General features: G+C 42.2%; 1 protein-coding gene across 2 annotated transcripts; it reads right to left on the reverse strand.

Annotated features, from left to right (window-relative positions):
* Positions 1-379: 379 nt before the first annotated feature.
* LOC135515849 (probable polypeptide N-acetylgalactosaminyltransferase 8) lies at positions 380-10,170 on the reverse strand. 2 transcript variants are annotated; one of them, XM_064939636.1, is made up of 11 exons: positions 9,785-10,170; positions 6,081-6,327; positions 5,479-5,645; positions 5,164-5,347; positions 4,883-5,080; positions 4,565-4,679; positions 4,199-4,384; positions 3,799-3,936; positions 3,542-3,637; positions 3,223-3,387; positions 380-3,101 (listed from the first exon to the last, which is right to left on the reverse strand). In XM_064939636.1, the coding sequence occupies exons 1-11, from the start codon at positions 9,978-9,980 to the stop codon at positions 2,967-2,969; spliced, it is 1,827 nt and encodes a 608-aa protein (XP_064795708.1). In that variant the 5' UTR covers positions 9,981-10,170; the 3' UTR covers positions 380-2,966. The 2 variants fall into 2 exon arrangements, with proteins under 2 accessions (XP_064795708.1, XP_064795707.1); XM_064939635.1 differs by having other exon boundaries at positions 5,164-5,380.
* Between the last annotated feature and the right edge of the window lie 6,706 nt (positions 10,171-16,876).

The following is a 16,876-nucleotide window of genomic DNA, read 5'->3' on the forward strand; positions in this document are numbered from 1 at the left end:
TTTGACAGTAGATTACAGACTTGATTCATGATGATGACTGCTAGCTAAGATTTTGAAAGTATGATGTTGACATGATCAGTCCAATCAAAGCTACTGTAGATGTAACCTTGAGACTTCTTGGATGGGCGCCTCTAATGTAACTCTATGGCAGCACCAAAGGGGATTGAATTTTCAAACTGTCCCCATAGATTTTGCGGTGACATAGTGTCCAAATGAGTGACAGAACACTGAGACACTCACGGCACAACTAGAGAACATTACAATCCCGAAGCACTGTTTTTCCGCTGGCTGCCCTACCACCACAGAAAGCACTGATCTAGGCTGAAACATCTGCATTTTGGAGCTGCCTTACTCAAGAAGGCAAAAAAAAGACCATGTTTGTATGCAGCTTTATTGACTCAATATACATGTATATATTTTTTTTACATTGTTTGCCAACTGATATGTGACACGTATTAAATGCTAAAATAACATGCAAAACAGGCACAAAAATATATATATATACAGTACCAGTCAAGTTTGGACATTCCTACTCATTCAAGAGTTTTTCTTTATTTTTACTATTTTCTACATTGTAGAATAATAGTGAAGACATCAAAACTATGACATGACACATATGGAATCATGTAATAACAAAAAAAGTGTTAAACAAATCCAAATATATTTTATATTTGAGATTCTTCAAAGTAGCCACCCTTTGCCTTAATGACAGCTTTGCACACTCTTGGTATTCTCTCAACCAGCTTCATGAGGTAGTCACCTGGAATGCATTTCAATTAACAGATGTGCCTTGTTAAAAGTTAATTTGTGGAATTATTTATTTCTTAATGTGTTTGAACCAATCAGTTGTGTGGTGACAAGGTAGGGGTGGTATGCAGAAGATAGCCCTATTTAATAAAAGACCAAGTCCATATTATGGCAAGACAAGCTCAAATAAGCAAAGAGAAATGACAAGACATCATTACATGAAGACATGATGGTCAGTCAATACGGAACATTTCGAGAACTTTGAAAGTTTCTTCAAGTGCAGTCACAAAAACTATCAACCTCTATGATGAAACTGGCTCTCAAGAGGACCACCACAGGAAAGGAAGACCCAGAGTTACCTCAGCTGCAGAGGATAAGTTCATAACTGCACCACAGATTGTAGCCCAAATAAATTCTTCATGACACACATCAAGTGTTCAGAGGAGACTGTGTGAATCGGACCTTCATGGTCGAACTGCTGCAACAAAACCATCAAAAAAGGACACCAATAAGAAGAAGAGATTTGCTTTGACCAATAAACATGAGCAATGGATATTAGACCAGTGGAAATCTGTGCTTTGGTCTGATGAGTTCAAATTAGAAATTTTTGGTTCCAACCATTGTGTCTTTGTGAGACACAGAGTAGGTGAACGGATGATCTCCGCATGTGTAGTTCCCACTGTGAAGCATGGAGGAGGAGGTGTGATGGTGGGGGTGCTTTGCTTGTGACACTGTCTATGATTTATTTTGAATTTAAGGCACACTTAACCAGCATGGCTACCATAGCATTCTGCAGCGATACGTCATCCCATCTGGTGTGCACTTAGTGGGACTTTCATTTCTTTTTAAACAGGACCAATGACCCAACACACCTCCAGGCTGTGTAAGGGCTATTTGACCAAGAAGGAGAGTGATGGAGGGCTGCATCAGATGACCTAGCCTTCACAATGACCTGACCTCAACCCAATTGAGATGGTTTGGGATGAGTTGGACCGCAGAGTGACGGAAAAGTAGCCAACAAGTGCTCAGCGTATGTGGGAACTCCTTCAAGACTGTTAGCTTCACCTGGAATGATTTTCTATCTTAGAGAATGCCAAGAGTGTGCAAAGCTGTCATCAAGGCAAAGGGTGGCTACTTTGAAGAATCTCAAATACAAGATATATTTTGATTTGTTCCAACACTTTTTTGTTTACTAAACGATTACATGTGTTATTTCATAGTTTTGATGTCTTCACTATTATTCTACAATGTAGAACATATTAAAAATAAATAAAAACCCTTGAAAGAGTAGGTGTGTCCAACCTTTGTGTCACGAATCCCGCCGAAGTTGGTGCCTCTTCCTGTTTGGGCGGCACTCGGCGGTCGTCGTCGCCGGCCTACTAGCTGACACCGTTCCCCTTTTCTGTTTCATTTAGTTGTGTCTGATTAGTTGCACCTGTTTTGTGTTTAGGTTTTGATTGTGGGCTATTTAAACCCAGTAGGCCCGCCAGCTTTTGCGCCCTTGTGTGTGTGGCGTGACCGTCTCTCTGGGTTTTTGGAAAATAACAATCCACATCTTCTGAACTACCCTGCTCTCTGCGCCTGACTTCTCCACCCACTACTCATAGAAGCCGTGACACTTTGACTGGTACTGTAAATGTTATATTTTTTGGATAATCAGGGGGGGCACAAAACACCTGCCCTGAATGACGCGTCGCCACTGTATACAACCAACAGCTCACTAAGATCACAGTCATCTCACTGCTGACTAAGATAGCATTTTCAAAGAATGATGATAGTGATGTGTTCATAACAAAGTGGGAAGGTGGTAATTACCAGTTATGAAGTCGTAAATACTAGTTGGATGCATTCACGTGCTTTGAACTATTTGAGAAAAGCCGATTGGCTAATGGCCAACAAGTCGCGTCAACCATAAGCTATGAGTTCAGCTATCATGTTTGTTAAATTATAGTGTTCAAAAACATATTTATAGATAGATTTTTGTAAAGAACGTTTTGTTGCATTGAACTGCTGAAAATGCTGTAAAAAAAGTAATTTCCTTAGTAGATGATGTCAGAGGTCAGCATGTGGGAGAAGTCGGAGCTCAGGGATGATAGAAGAGTTTCCCACTAGTAATTACCAGTTGGAGGGACGTTCAAGTGGACTTTTACCAGTCGTATGTGGTAAATACCACCTTCCCACTTGTATTGTCTCTGGTAGGCCTAACTAATCTCTGTGTATCAGAAGTCTTTAATCAGATTCTGTATGTTCCAGTGCTGCCCACTACACTCCTGAATGATGAGCTGGTAGTAGGTGTCCTCCCCTGGGGCAATCTCCAGACATCTCTTTGTCTGTCTGTTCTGGATGGCTTTTCCCTGTAAAATACAACAAACATTCTACTGTACAAAATCACAATAATAAAAAAGTCAAAGACATCTCTGTTGGTTCCAACGATTTTTAAGCATCAACTTCCCTAAATCATGTTAGAGTGCTTACCTGTTGAAATTCCCAGAGCATGTGGAATCTCTTCTGCTGGGCCACCTTGCACTCATACAGCCCTGGGGTTCGAGTGCCGGTGTCCACCAGACAGCGATTACTGTTGTACTTGTGAGACTTGATGCCTCCAATGTAGATCTCGCCACTGGCTCGATAATAACAGCTCTGGACAGAGAGTATAGATGTTTAGGCTTTTCTGAGTCTGTGGTATTGACAGTACTTTGCATTGTGGCGTGGATTGAATCCCAAGTTTGCCATGGGATGAACCATATTATACATGTAGTTAAATTCTAAGATACTAAGCAATGTTTCTACAAACCTGTGGACCAAAATAATGGCATCCATATAAAATAGGTGTGTTCCCCGGAACTGGGCCTTGATCTATACAGAGATCCGTCTTCTGGTCATTGACCAGCTGTTGATTTTATGGACAGAGATAAACGGTTATAGAAGTGCAGATTCCTATCGTGATTTATGACCCTGCATCCTATTGAAAAAAGGAAGCCATGCATGCCACTAAAAACAGTTCATGAGGAAAAAATTGCAGAACAACTGTAACATTTTAGCATCACTCACAGCTCCATAACCAAGCAAGTCACCCAGGGGGTCTAACATGGGATACACGTTATCCAGATACCACTGGAAGGGTTTGCAGTTCAGTCTCTTTCTCAACTTCTTCCTCTCTGAAACATCCCCAATGTCTATGCCGTGATCCTGTGGTGAGAAAGACGATTTCCAAATCAGAAACACAGGCCATGTGAGCAATCCACCTATTATCCACTTTAGCTTACTGCCATCATTTTACATGGATCCTCTGATCTTTATTATGGCATTGAGTAATAGACCATTTTTAAATAATATTGACTGTCTAGTCTACTTATTTTCAAACACAAGGCATGCAAAACAGCAATCATTGCTATTCTATAGGAACAGCTGAACAAAACCTACTATTTGATTGGTTTGTTGTATACAGTACCTTCAGTGGGATGTTCCAGGCAATGTTGACATTATGTTTGTAGTCATCCATCCAGACCTCAGCCACTCTCAGAGCATTCCTCTTCATTGTAATGCTCAGGTCAGGGAGATAGGGTTTATGGGCCCTCTCGATGTGGGCTATTTTAGAACAAGGTATGACCTCGACACTTCCACCACATAGCCACACCTCGACACACCAAACACCAAGAGAGAAGGAAGAGTTTATAGATATGGACTGAAGTGTCTGGATGTTGGATGTAGATTGGTTTGTTCAAACTGAATGACTCAAGAACAAAAAGTAATTCTGCAAACACAAGTCTGCTTTGATTTCAAACATTCATTTAGAAACTGTAGCAGAGGGGCTTACCCGGATACCCAGTTCAACATTTTCCCCTCCATAGATCTTCATACCACCATCCAGAGCACCAATTTCCCCAAAGAACAGGCGATCAACCACTAGTATGCCCATAATGGAGGGGCTCCTGACAAACATACAGTACAAATCATGGTCATTTCCTCATTGGGAGAAGTGACATTCATTTAATGAATATATAACGCAAAATAATAATCCAGGGGTAAATATCAGGTATGATTTTCCTCCCAATGCTGTGTTTTCCTTATCGTCTATTCAAACAGATTTGTGAAACTGGATTATCATCCGATGATGAAATCATGAACAACTCACTTTCCTGGCTGTGACTCGTCTTTCAAGGCATACCACTCAGGTCTGAAGGACTCATACATACACCACAGGGCCCAGTCAAAGGCATCTGCAGCAGGCCCATAACGTGTGACTGTCAAGTCATCGAAATGGACTTTGTCAAACACCGGTGTCAACACCAACGTGCGGTCCTCCTTTATCCGAGCTAACAGAGGCTCCGCCCTGTTCACACAAACACAGAGTCAAAACACCATTTTGAGGGGGGGGATTCAAAACATCTCACTGAGATATTTCATTTAGACTACCATTCCACATGGACCTCTATGTGGGCATCCAAGATGGCCACCACATCTCCTGTAGCTTCCCTCCACCCTGAGAGGCGGGCCTGTGTGAGACCGAGCTGCTCTGAGTGTCTCACTCTCTTCACCAGGCCGGGACACTCTTCATGGATGAAGCTGATATATGCATCCAACTTCTCCTTTAGATCCTCTGTGAAAGCACACACTTGCAAATCAGTGGAACCTAAGGAAAGTTGAAAGCCACACATATGTTCAATCTAAATGTTAACAAATGTAATTTCAAATGTTTCTATGCGGAGAGCATTGACCAATTAGGCAAACCATTGGAGCTGTGGTCATCCACCAGTATAATGTCTTTGAGCAGGCGCTGGGGGGTCTTGTCTATGATGCTGCGGACGGCTCTCTTGATGATTGACAGGGACTCGTCCAAGTAGATCAACACCACGCTGATGGTGGGCAGGTCATGGGGATACTGGTGCTTAGCACACCTAACAGGCACAACAAACACATTTGGTCCACCTCATATAATTTATTCACTTCACCAAAGCTGCTGTTTCACTTGTCAACTTCAATGTCATTGCGAGAGCTTTGAGTTATAAGGTTCTATCTGCATTTCTGTCAAAATGTATTTATTGACATAGCCTTGTTCTGTTCAATGTTTTCTACCTATATAGTACTCTAAAACCCCAATCCATGTTGTTGAGTTTAAAAGAATACATGATAAAAATGGCTTAGGATCTTAGAATCATCTTTTTACAGGTAGAACCTTCTAGTTCTAAGGTCACAATTGCTCAAATTGAAATCACAGTTCTGGAGATGGAATTGACCTCGGATTGCCGCAATGCAACAGACTGTGGTTAGAATTCAGACGTTTTCAGCGGATCCATCATTTGCTGTGTTGAGGGATGAGGAAAATGATTTACTTAGGATCGCGAGTATCAGGGATTTCCCTGTTCAGGGGTAGTCTGTCACTCAGGAAGGCGTTGTATCCATACATCTGAAACAGCCCCTCTGCCTCTTTCTGCTCCTCCTCTGAGAGCTCATCACCCCAGCGTGTAAACAGAGCTGAGTTAGGGTACACCTTCTTCACCACCTTCCTCTCCTTCTTGACCTCGGGAGCCTTCACAGCCTGCCCCTCTTTCAGACTGATCCCATTGTTGATTGACTTCACTGTGGACACACATGACAGCTGTTCATCAAATTGTGATAAATGTGTTATGACTGCCAAAATCAACATGAGTCACTCCTTTTGATACAGAGCAGGATCTCATTTAAAATCAAATCAAATCAAACTTTATTTGTCACATGCGCCAAATACAACAGGTATGAATACAACAGGTACAACCTTACAATGAAATGCTTACTTACAAGCGAGTTAATTAAGAAAATATTTACCAAATAAACTAAAGTAAAAAATAATCAAAAGTATCACAATAAAATAGCAGTAACGAGGCTATATACAGGGGATATCGGTACTGAGTGAATGTGCGGAGGTACAGGTCAGTCAAGGTAATTTGTACATGTAGGTAGGGGTAAAGTGACTATGCATAGATAATAAACAGTGAGTAGCAGCAGTGTAAAAACAAATGGGGGGTCAATGTAAATAGTCCTGGTGGCCATTTGATTAACTGTTCAGCAGTCTTATGGCTTGGGGGTAGAAGCTGTTAATTAAGGAGTCTTTTGGTCCTAGACTTGGCGTTCCGGAACCGATTGCCATGCGGTAGCAGAGAGAACAGTCTTTGACTTGGGTGACTGCCAATTTTTTGGTCTTTCCTCTGACCCCACCTAGTATATAGGTCCTGGATGGCAGGAAGCTTGGCCCCAGTGATGTACTGGGCCATACTCACTACCCTCTTTAGCGCCTTACAATCAGATGCAGAGAATTTGCCATACCAGGTGGTGATGCAACCGGTCAGGATGCTCTCTATGGTGCAGCTCTATACATTTTTGATGATCTGGGGACCGATGCCAATGTGACAATATTTTCAGTCTCCTGAGGGGGAAACGGTGTTGTCGTGCCCTCTTCACGACTGTCTTGGTGTGTTTGGACAATGATAGTTCGTTGGTGATGTGGACACCAAGGAACTTGAATCTCTCGACCCGCTCCAATACAGCCCTGTTTATGTAGTCCACGATCAGCTCTTTTGTCTTGCTCACATTGAGGGAGAGGTTGTTGTACTGGCACCACACTGCCAGGTCTCTAACCTCCCTATAGGCTGTCTCATCATTGTCGGTAATTAGGCCTACCACTGTAGGCAAACTTAATGATGGTGTTGGTGTCGTGTTTGGCCATGCAGTCATCGGTGAACAGAGAGTACAGTAGGGGACTAGGCACGCACACCTGAGGGGCGCCTGTGTTGAGGATCAGCATGGCTGATGTGTTGTTGCCTACCCTTACCACCGGGGGCGGCCCATCAGAAAGTCCACGATCCAGTTGCAGAGGGAGGTGTTTAGTCCCAGGGTCCTTAGCTTAGTGATGAGCTTTGTGGGCACTATGGTGCTGAACGCTGAGTTGTAGTCAATGAACAGCATTCTCACGTAGGTATTCCTTTTGTCCAGATGGGAAAGGGCAGTGTGGAGTGCGATTGAGATTGCGTCATCTGTGGATTTGCTGAGGCGGGATGCAAATTATATTGGGTCTAGGGTATACGGGATGATGCTGTTGATGTTAGCCATGACCAGCCTTTCAAAGCACTTCATGGCTACCGAGGTGAGTTGATTATAAAAGGCATTTAGCTTGTCTGGTAGGCTCGCGTCACTGGGCAGCTCACGGCTGGGTTTCCCTTTGTAGTCCATAATAGTTTTCAAGCCCTGCCACATCTGACGAGCATCAGAGATGGTGTAGTAGGATTCAATCTTAATCATGTATAGACGCTTTGCCTGTTTCATGGTTCGTCTTATTAATGTCCTGCTCCTTGAAAGCGGCAGCTCTAGCCTTTAGCTCGATGCAGATGTTCCCTTTAATCCATGGCTTCTGGTTGTGATATGAACGTACAGTCACTGTGGGTACGACGTTGTCAATGCACTTATTGATGAAGCCGATGTCTGAGGTGGTATACTCCTCAATGCTATTGGATGAATCCCGGAACATAATCCAGTCTGTGCTCGCAAAACAGTCCTGTAGTGTAGCATGTGCGTCATCTGATCACTTCCGTATTGAGCAAGTCACTGGTACTTCCTGCTTTAGTTTTTGCTTGTAAACAGGAATCAAGAGGATATAATTATGGTTAGATTTGCCAAATGGAGGGTGAGGGAGAGCTTTGTATGCGGCTCTGTGTGTGGAGTAAAGGTGAGTTATTTTTCCTCTGGTTGCACATGTGACATGCTGGTAGAAATTGGGTAAAACGGATTTAAGTTTGCCTGCATTAAAGTCCCCAGCCACTAGGAGCTCCGCTTCTGGATGAGCATTTTCTTGTTTTCTTATGGGCCTTATACTGCTCGTTGAGTGCGGTCTTAGTGTCAGCATCGGTTTGTGGTGGTAAATAGACGGTAATGAATAATGAGAAATCTCTTAGTAGATAGTGTGGTCCACAGCTTATCATAAGGTTCTCTACCTGGTGACATCTGTCACCAGCATTTATTGACAAAAAGACACACACCGCTGCCCCTCATCTTACCAGACGTAGGTTCTCTGTCCTGCCGATGCATGGAAAATCCTGCCAGCTCTATATTATCCGTGTCGTCGTTCAGCCACGACTTGAGGAAACATAAGATATTACAGTTTTTAACGTCCGTTGTTAGGATAGTCTTGATCGTATATCATCCCTTTTGTTTTGCAATGATTGCACATTGGCCAATAGAACAGATGGTAGTGGAGGTTTACTCACTCTCCTACAAATTCACAGAAGGCTGCCCGACCTCTGCCCCCTTTTCTCCTTTTCTTCACGCAAATTACTGGGATTTGTTCTCGTTCCCGAGAAAGCAGTATATGCTTCGAGTCAGACTTGTTACAGAAAAAAATCTTAGTTCAGTTTGAGGTGAGTAATCACTGTTCTGATGTCCAAAAGTTATTTTATATCATAAGAGACGGTAGCAGCAACATTATGTACAAAACAAGTAAAAACACAAGTTACAAACAACACAGAAAAACGAACAAACTAGCACAGTTGGTGAGGAGCTTCAGTCACTATTTGCATGTGTGTTTTTGAAAAAGGTGATTAACAATGTTTGATCTGCCTTGGAGAATTACCTTGAAGTAACTGATGTAAAAATAAATATTTGTATTTTTATAGTAAACATTGTGGTAAACTTTGGTACACAGAAGTTGGTAGATCAAAATGTAACAAATGTTGTTCAGCAAGCAACAGTATACAGGATTAAAGAACAATCGAAAATTATTATAGGCATATTTTATTTAATCCTTTATTAGTTTATTTAAACCCTTTAATTAACTGGGTACAAATTCCCTTTTACAATCATCACTGTGAAGTGTGAAATAACTTCTTCTGGGATCAACTCTACATGTTGGTTTGGTCTAGATTCTAATGTGTTCTCAAATCCTCCCCTCTAAATCTGCCCTACTATCTAGAACAGTGGCAGACTGCAGTCCAGGTACAGTACGTGGACAGAGCTACTGCAAATTCCCTTCCAGGTAATTCAGAGGTAAATTAAGGAGATTGAGACTTACACAGCTTCTCGATGTGAGCCTCCATCTTCTCCAGCCTCTCGAGAATGTCCTGGCCCCTGGCCGATTCATTCTGATGGGCCCCCTGCAGTCTCTCCCCATGAGAATGAACCTCCTGCTTAATGGATGTGATGTAGAGTATTCCAGCAGCCATGGCCAGCAAAGGGGCCAGCCCTCGAACCCAGCCTAGCCTCATCATCCCTCTGTGTGTGAGTGCTCAGCCTGGGGATACAGACAGGATGGCCTTCCTCTCTCACTCTCTCACTGAGATTCAGGTTCACCTGAAAGGAGGGAGGGTGATGTAAAATAAATTGAACAAAAGAGAAAAGCAGTCGAGGATAGTCAATCAAAAATCTATTTGGTTTATTACAAGTTGCAACAGGGAGAAACCTCCAGCATAGAAGCAGAGAAAATGTCTAACTGGCCTTCTCTGGGAACACCCTTATATCCTAATCAGCATATAAATGTTCTGTAAACACCAGCCCAATAGGCTTGTAGGAAGTCAAAACAGAAGGCAGTGACTTTGTCAGCAGCTACAGAATCACATTGTTTCACACAATATAATAATAATCAGTGTATCCTCTGTCATTGTACTTCCAGTCTGGTGTCAACCTTATCAGCAGTTATGAGTTTAATCCATAACATACAGCCTCTAGTCTAGTGACCATCAACCCAAGTGTTACAAACCAAACATTGGAAATCACGTTTTTTACATTGTGTTGATCATTCTAAATTAAATATGAACTTTAGTCATCTTAAATATTCCCATTATACTATAGCTGAGGTGCACCATCCTGGCTGGCTGGCTGGCACTCAGTGGATGTGAGTTTCTCGTCACTTGCCTCCCCTAGGCTGTCAATCACTTACTGTCTCTGGTCTTGGAGTTTGGGTCGATGTGACAATTAGCAAATTGTCATGTAGATAATGCATAAAACACAGTGCGCATTTCTGAGGAAAAGTGCATGGAAGCGCAGTCACTTATATTTGCCTTTGGCCCATGAATGTTTACCTTGTAACTTTATAGCCTTTTGTTCTGAAAAATATATCAACTATGATTAACTAGGCTATTATGAGATACATCAAACATGTGTACTTACCCAAACGAGGTGGGCACTGCAGTGGATGAAAAAATTCTGAATGCCCTAATGTTCAACACCTAACGTATTTGGCATGCGTATGCAAAGGAGCTCTCCAGGAAGGGAAACAGGGCCTGGATGTATGCATCATCTCAAACCAGGTAAATGCCACTGTCTGTTAGTACTCATCATAATATCACTAATTCCCATTGATTCAATAAAAAATCAGCACTGTAAGGTATTTCAGTTTGGGGACAATAAAGTTCCTCTTATGTTAAATGAAACTCTAGATACAGTCGCTACCTACTGAGCACACACTGGTTGAATCAACGTTGTTTCAACGTCATTTGTCAACGTATTATGATGTAGAATCAAAGTGGAAAATACATTGGATTTGAAAAAAGTAATCAACCAGTACTGTCCATCTCATTTCAACCAGCGTTGTAAACATTGAAATTAGAGTAAAACTTTAACTTAAATGCATTGACTTAACCTGACTAACAGGTTGCTACATCAATCATCTGATTACAACATAATCATCAAAACTATGTATACGTTGCAATTGTGTTGAAAATTCCAGGTAGAAATGTAAAAAACATGTTTTATTTTATTCAGTTATATTGTGTGGTTGAAATGACGCTTCAGTAACCACTCCCTTTTGTGAGAAACTGGTAAATAATAATAGGCTACCTGGGGCGGCAGGTAGCCAAGTGTTTAGAGCACTGGGCCAGTGACCGAAAGGTTGCTGAATTGAATTCCCAAGCCGACAAGGTAAAAATCTGTCTTTCTGCCCCTGAGCAAGGCAGTTAACCCAATGTTCCCCGGGCGCCGTAGACGTGGATGTTGAGTAAGGCAACCCCCACACCTCTCTAATTCAGAAGGGTTGGGTTAAATGCGGAAGACACATTTCAGTTGAAGGCATTCAGTTGTACAACTGACTAGGTATCCCCCTTTCCCGACCTTACTCAGGATTCACATGGCCTCACATGTGAATCCTTAAAGAGATGGGGTGGGGCTAAGGCTTAAGAGGGTGTTAATAGCTGTAGACTGGGGTTGAATGACTGGAACCCAGATATTGATATTTACTCCCCAAAACCACTCCCTTTTAAAAAATAGTAAATTATTTATATAAACATCGTGATGTGAAATGGAACTGATAAACGATATGCAATGTCTAAATCTGGATTTTCTACAGCCTTCTCTCTGGTCACTGCATGAAGAATCATCAACACTCAGGCTGGGGACCGACAGCCATGTAAACCCATCATCTCATCATGGTAACTTTTTTCATTGTGGCAGGTAAACCTATATTTCCTGCAGCATAGTCTATGCCACAGTAATATAAAGACAGACTGCGTGTCTAATTACACATCTCCATCTGACTTTCGGGGATCACCTTATTTTTTAATTGTAATTTTTTTATTGCAGTTGCAGAGTTTTAAAACTCCTATATTGTTGCTTCAAATCAACGCACTCTCTCCCAATCTTTCTCTCTTTCCATCAATTCTATTCAGATTGCATCCAAAATAAATAATCCTGTTCAAGATTAATACAGTGCATTTGAAAAGTTTTCAGACCCCTTTAACTTTTCCAAATGTTGTTACATTACAGCCTTATTCTAAAATGTATTTAAAAAAATATTCTCATCAATCTACACACAATACCCCATAATGACAAAGCAAAAACATGTTTTTGCAAATTTATTTCTGCTGTGAGATTCGAAATTGAGCTCAGGAGCATCCTGTTTCCATTGATTATCCTTGAGATGTTTCTACAACTTGATTGGAGTCCACCTGTGGTACATTCAATCAATTGGGCATAATTTGGAAAGGCACACAGCTGTCTTTATGGAATGGCACACACCTGTCCCTCAACTCCAGTGTATGATATACCATTCTGTAGCTCCGAGTCTCTACTTTTTCCAATGTAAAAAAGACCATTTGAAATGTTGCTACATAAGACCGAATCGAGGAGGTTGTTACGACTCTCGTGGGTTGAAGAAGGAGACCAAGGTGCAGCGTGGTAGGTGTTCATGATTTTTAATAAACTGAACACTGCAACAAAATAACAAAGTAGAAAAAAACAAAAGCGCACAGTTCTGTCAGGCAACAAAACAGCTAAACAGAAAATAACTCCCCACAAAACCCAAACGGAAAGTCACAACTTATATATGGTCCCCAATCAGAGACAACGATAGACAGCTGCCTCTGTTTGGGAGCCACACATGGAAAAAACAACAAAGAAATAGAAAACATAGAAACAAAAAACCTAGAATGCCCACCCTAATCACACCCTGACCTAACCAAAAAATAGAGAATTAAAAGGCTCTCTAAGGTCAGGGCGTCACAAAGGTTGGTCACATATGAGAGGTAATGCACCTCAGTGAGAACAATTCTACCATCCAGATGCCTACGTCTTTGTACCCTGCTTAAATTTGGAAACAAGCTGTGTCCGCTTCAGTGACTATCATTTCAAAACATTTACACATTGATCAGCTTCCATACTCATTGGGGTAGACTACCTAAATAAAATTGAATAGTTGACAGTAACTCCTCTAACTTTTCTTTTCTAAGCTGTATGTGAAAGTACATTCGGAGTGAGGTTAGGTTTATGTTAATATGGATAAAATGGTTTGGCTAGCTAAACAACAACTGATACAATGTATTTAAGAGGCAACAAGTGCTCATTGTGCAACTGTATTTATGGTTTCAATAAACATTAGAGATGAAATATATTTGAAATGTTGTCAACAATATAAGCCAACCCCGTCTGTTTTGCCCCATAGTTGAACATGGGTTGGTTGCGAAACAGTCAATCCATCTATTAACTAGATCACACATTAAACATCTCCAAACACTACATACTCAGTCCATTAGGTAGCAAGCATGGGTGTATTCACTAGGAACTCAATTGAACCAAAACGGAATGAAACAGGGAGGGACCTACCTGAATTTAAACTCTTAATTTTGTTGCAAAATGTTTTGGACTAATGATTACGCCCCTTGATTAGAAGCATGTGACCCCATTTAACATGTGCTGGGAGAGAAAATCCCCACCCCGATTTAAGTTTGTTGAGATGAAAGACAAATTTCCTGAATTAGACCAATAATAAGGAATCCTAAAAATATATATAAAAGAGACTAACTGAACATTGAGTTTAATGCAACATTGAATGACACTCGATCGGCTTGTGTGTGGCTTAAGGAGTGAGGCAATACAGAAGTGCCTACTCACTGAATCAATGGAGCTAGCTGCAAGTAAGCACAACAGCTGGAGGCTGTATCAAGAGTGCACAGTGCAGCAGCAGTTCAGGATAGAAAAAAAGGGGGCACCGTGGAAAGCAGGGTCATCACCCATCTGAATGCTGGGCAAAGGAGCTGACATGACGCCATTGTGAAAAGAAAGGACACATTAAGCGAGCTTGTAAAAGAAATAGAGAGAAACCAGCAAAGGACAGCTAAAATGAAATATCTGGAAAAGGAAACACAGCCAGCTGCACCCCAAGAAGAAACATCTGCATGCTGTGAAGCAGGACCAGTCATGCAACAGTGGCATAGACTCTGTGGAGGAGCCACCGATCAAGGAATTGACAGTAAGAGGACACTCTACAGCCAACGGTGTCACAACACCATAGGGAGGACAACAAAAAAATATGTATATCGATACTGGAGCAGCTGTCTCACTTATGTCAGAAAAACGATAAAAAATAAGGCTGAACCACCTTTCACAGGCACATGCAAAAATTCACACTGAGAGATTGTCCCCACTTGCCTTTTGGAATCACGTTGGCATCTGCCTTGTTCCAGAGGTCCATGGATCAGGTCCTGAGCGACCACCCTAGGTCATATTGTTACCTTGATGAAATCCTCATCACAGGAAAGGATGGCGAGGAGCAACTGCTGAACCTTTAAAAGGGTGGCAGGTAGGGCGGAAGGTAGCTTAGTGGTTAGCAGTGTTGGACCAGTAACCGAAAGGTTGCAGGTTTGAATCCCCAAGCCCACTAAGTGAAAAATCTGCCGACGTACCCTTGAGCAAGGCACTTAACCCTAGTTGCTCTGGATAGGAGCATCTGCTAAATCGACTTGAAGAGTAAGGCTTACATGTTTGCAATTAGAGAAGTGCAACTTTTTCAAGCATGCAGTGGAGTCCTTAGGCCATTTGATTGATGCTGGCGGTCTCCACACAGCCCCATCGAAAGTGACAGTCATTGTAGATCCTCCTTCTCCCGAGAAAGTCGGCCAGCTGCGGCCTTTCCTTGGCGTCCTGAATGACTACGACGAGTTCATCCTGCAGCTGAAGCCTTTGCATGAGCTAATGAGAGAGAGCAAATCCTGGTTGTTTACACAGGAGTGTGAGACTACTTTCAAGAAAGGCAGCACTGATTGAAAAGGTGTTGACTCACTTTGACCTGTTCTTGCCAATTCCACTGGCTTGCAACGCTTCCCTATATGGAGTTCGGGCCGTCGTGTCTGACAGCACATCTGCAGGAGAAGCCCATTGCTTTCACGTCAAGGACTGAAATACCCTTATTATCTTATCTTCGGGATCACCTTCCTGTTTGGAGATGTTTTGAAGTGTCGGACTGCCTGAGCAGATAGTCACGGACAATGGCAATCTTTTGTTTCCAAGGAGATGGAAATTTCCTCCAGAGCAATGGAATCAAACACATCCTCTCAAGTCCTTATCATCCATCCACTCATAGACTTGAAGAGTGAAGGGTTCAGACAAACATGCACTCAAGGCGTCCAGAAGTGAAGCACCACTAAAGTATTGTAATACCCCTCATGCAACAACTGGAACGTCCCCTGCTTATCTGCTCATGAAAAGAAATGCCCACCAAAACGGTGGTGTAAAACAAGCAGCAAGACCAAGTCAACCAGCCAGCTAAATGGTATAAAGACAGACAGTTCACTGTTGAAGATCCAGTCCTCACACGCAACTACACCACTACAGAAAGGTGGCCACCCGCAACTGTTCTCAAAAGACTTGGCCTGCCTCATACAGTCTGCACCCAAGACAACCAGACCTGGCAGAGACATGTTAACCAGTTGCTCCCACGAGAACCTGCAGCTTCAATCCCTGAAGCAGAGGCACCTTCACAAACGAGCTGACACACCACCAGAACAAGTCAGCAACCGCACCAGCTTCTTCTTCACTGCCGCCAACAGAGGCTACACCAGCCTGTGACTGAGCCTGATCCCGGGTTATGTCGCAACCCACCTGGAGAAAGAAAACCTCCTGAATGTTATACATAGTGCTAACCCTGGAAGCAAGGGGCATAATACTTATCTTTGGGTTTAGAGGGATGTTGAGGCAGTCTACCCTCTCTCACAAGTAAGAGAAAGTTTAGTTTGCTTATGTTAATGTGGACATGTCATTTAAGGGGGAGGAAATACCGTATTTTATATATTGGGACTAACTATTTATGTACTATGTGGGTTTCTGAAGCCGTAGTTCTAACGCTAAGCATTATGGGTATTGAAGTTGGTTGTTAAAGGGACTTCCTGAAGTAATGTAAGACACATAACTTTTCAATAAAACACTTGTTGCATCTAAAACGATGTATCAGTCTCGGTGCCAATTCCCGGGTCTAATGTTAATCCGAAGAGTCAAGATACAACATGGCCCTTTTGTATAAACTCCCCAGTCCCTGCTAATGACAAGCATACTCTTAACATGATGCTGCCACGGCAATACTTGAAAATACAGAGGATCAACAACATCGCATTCACTCCATATTTAATGGCTGTCTGAAACAGTAAAATGAAGGAAACCAACTTTTTATTTAACTAGGCAAGTTGAGGACTAATTCTTATTTACAATGATGGCCTAGGAACAGTGGGTCAACTGCCTTGTTCAGAGACAGAATGACAGATTTTTACCTTGTCAGCTCGGAGATTCGATCCACCCAACGCTCTAACCACTAGGCTACCTGCCGCCCCTTAACTAAACTTAAATACAGTCCTTTTGCCCTCAAATCTCTAGTTTTTATATGGCACGCTGGGCACTCATATGACTT

The sequence above is a fragment of the Oncorhynchus masou genome, chromosome 27 (genome assembly GCF_036934945.1).
Source record: "Oncorhynchus masou masou isolate Uvic2021 chromosome 27, UVic_Omas_1.1, whole genome shotgun sequence".
Lineage (NCBI taxonomy): Eukaryota > Metazoa > Chordata > Actinopteri > Salmoniformes > Salmonidae > Oncorhynchus > Oncorhynchus masou.

Excerpts from the sequence above, each read along its gene's own strand:
- LOC135515849 (XM_064939635.1), bottom strand. The coding sequence starts at position 9,980 with ATGATGAGGCTAGGCTGGGTTCGAGGGCTGGCCCCTTTGCTGGCCATG. Across the intron at positions 5,381-5,478 it reads GGATGACCACAGCTCCAATG|GTTCCACTGATTTGCAAGTG; the intron begins GTTTGCCTAATT and ends AACTTTCCTTAG. Across the intron at positions 5,081-5,163 it reads ATAGAGGTCCATGTGGAATG|GGCGGAGCCTCTGTTAGCTC; the intron begins GTAGTCTAAATG and ends TTGTGTGAACAG.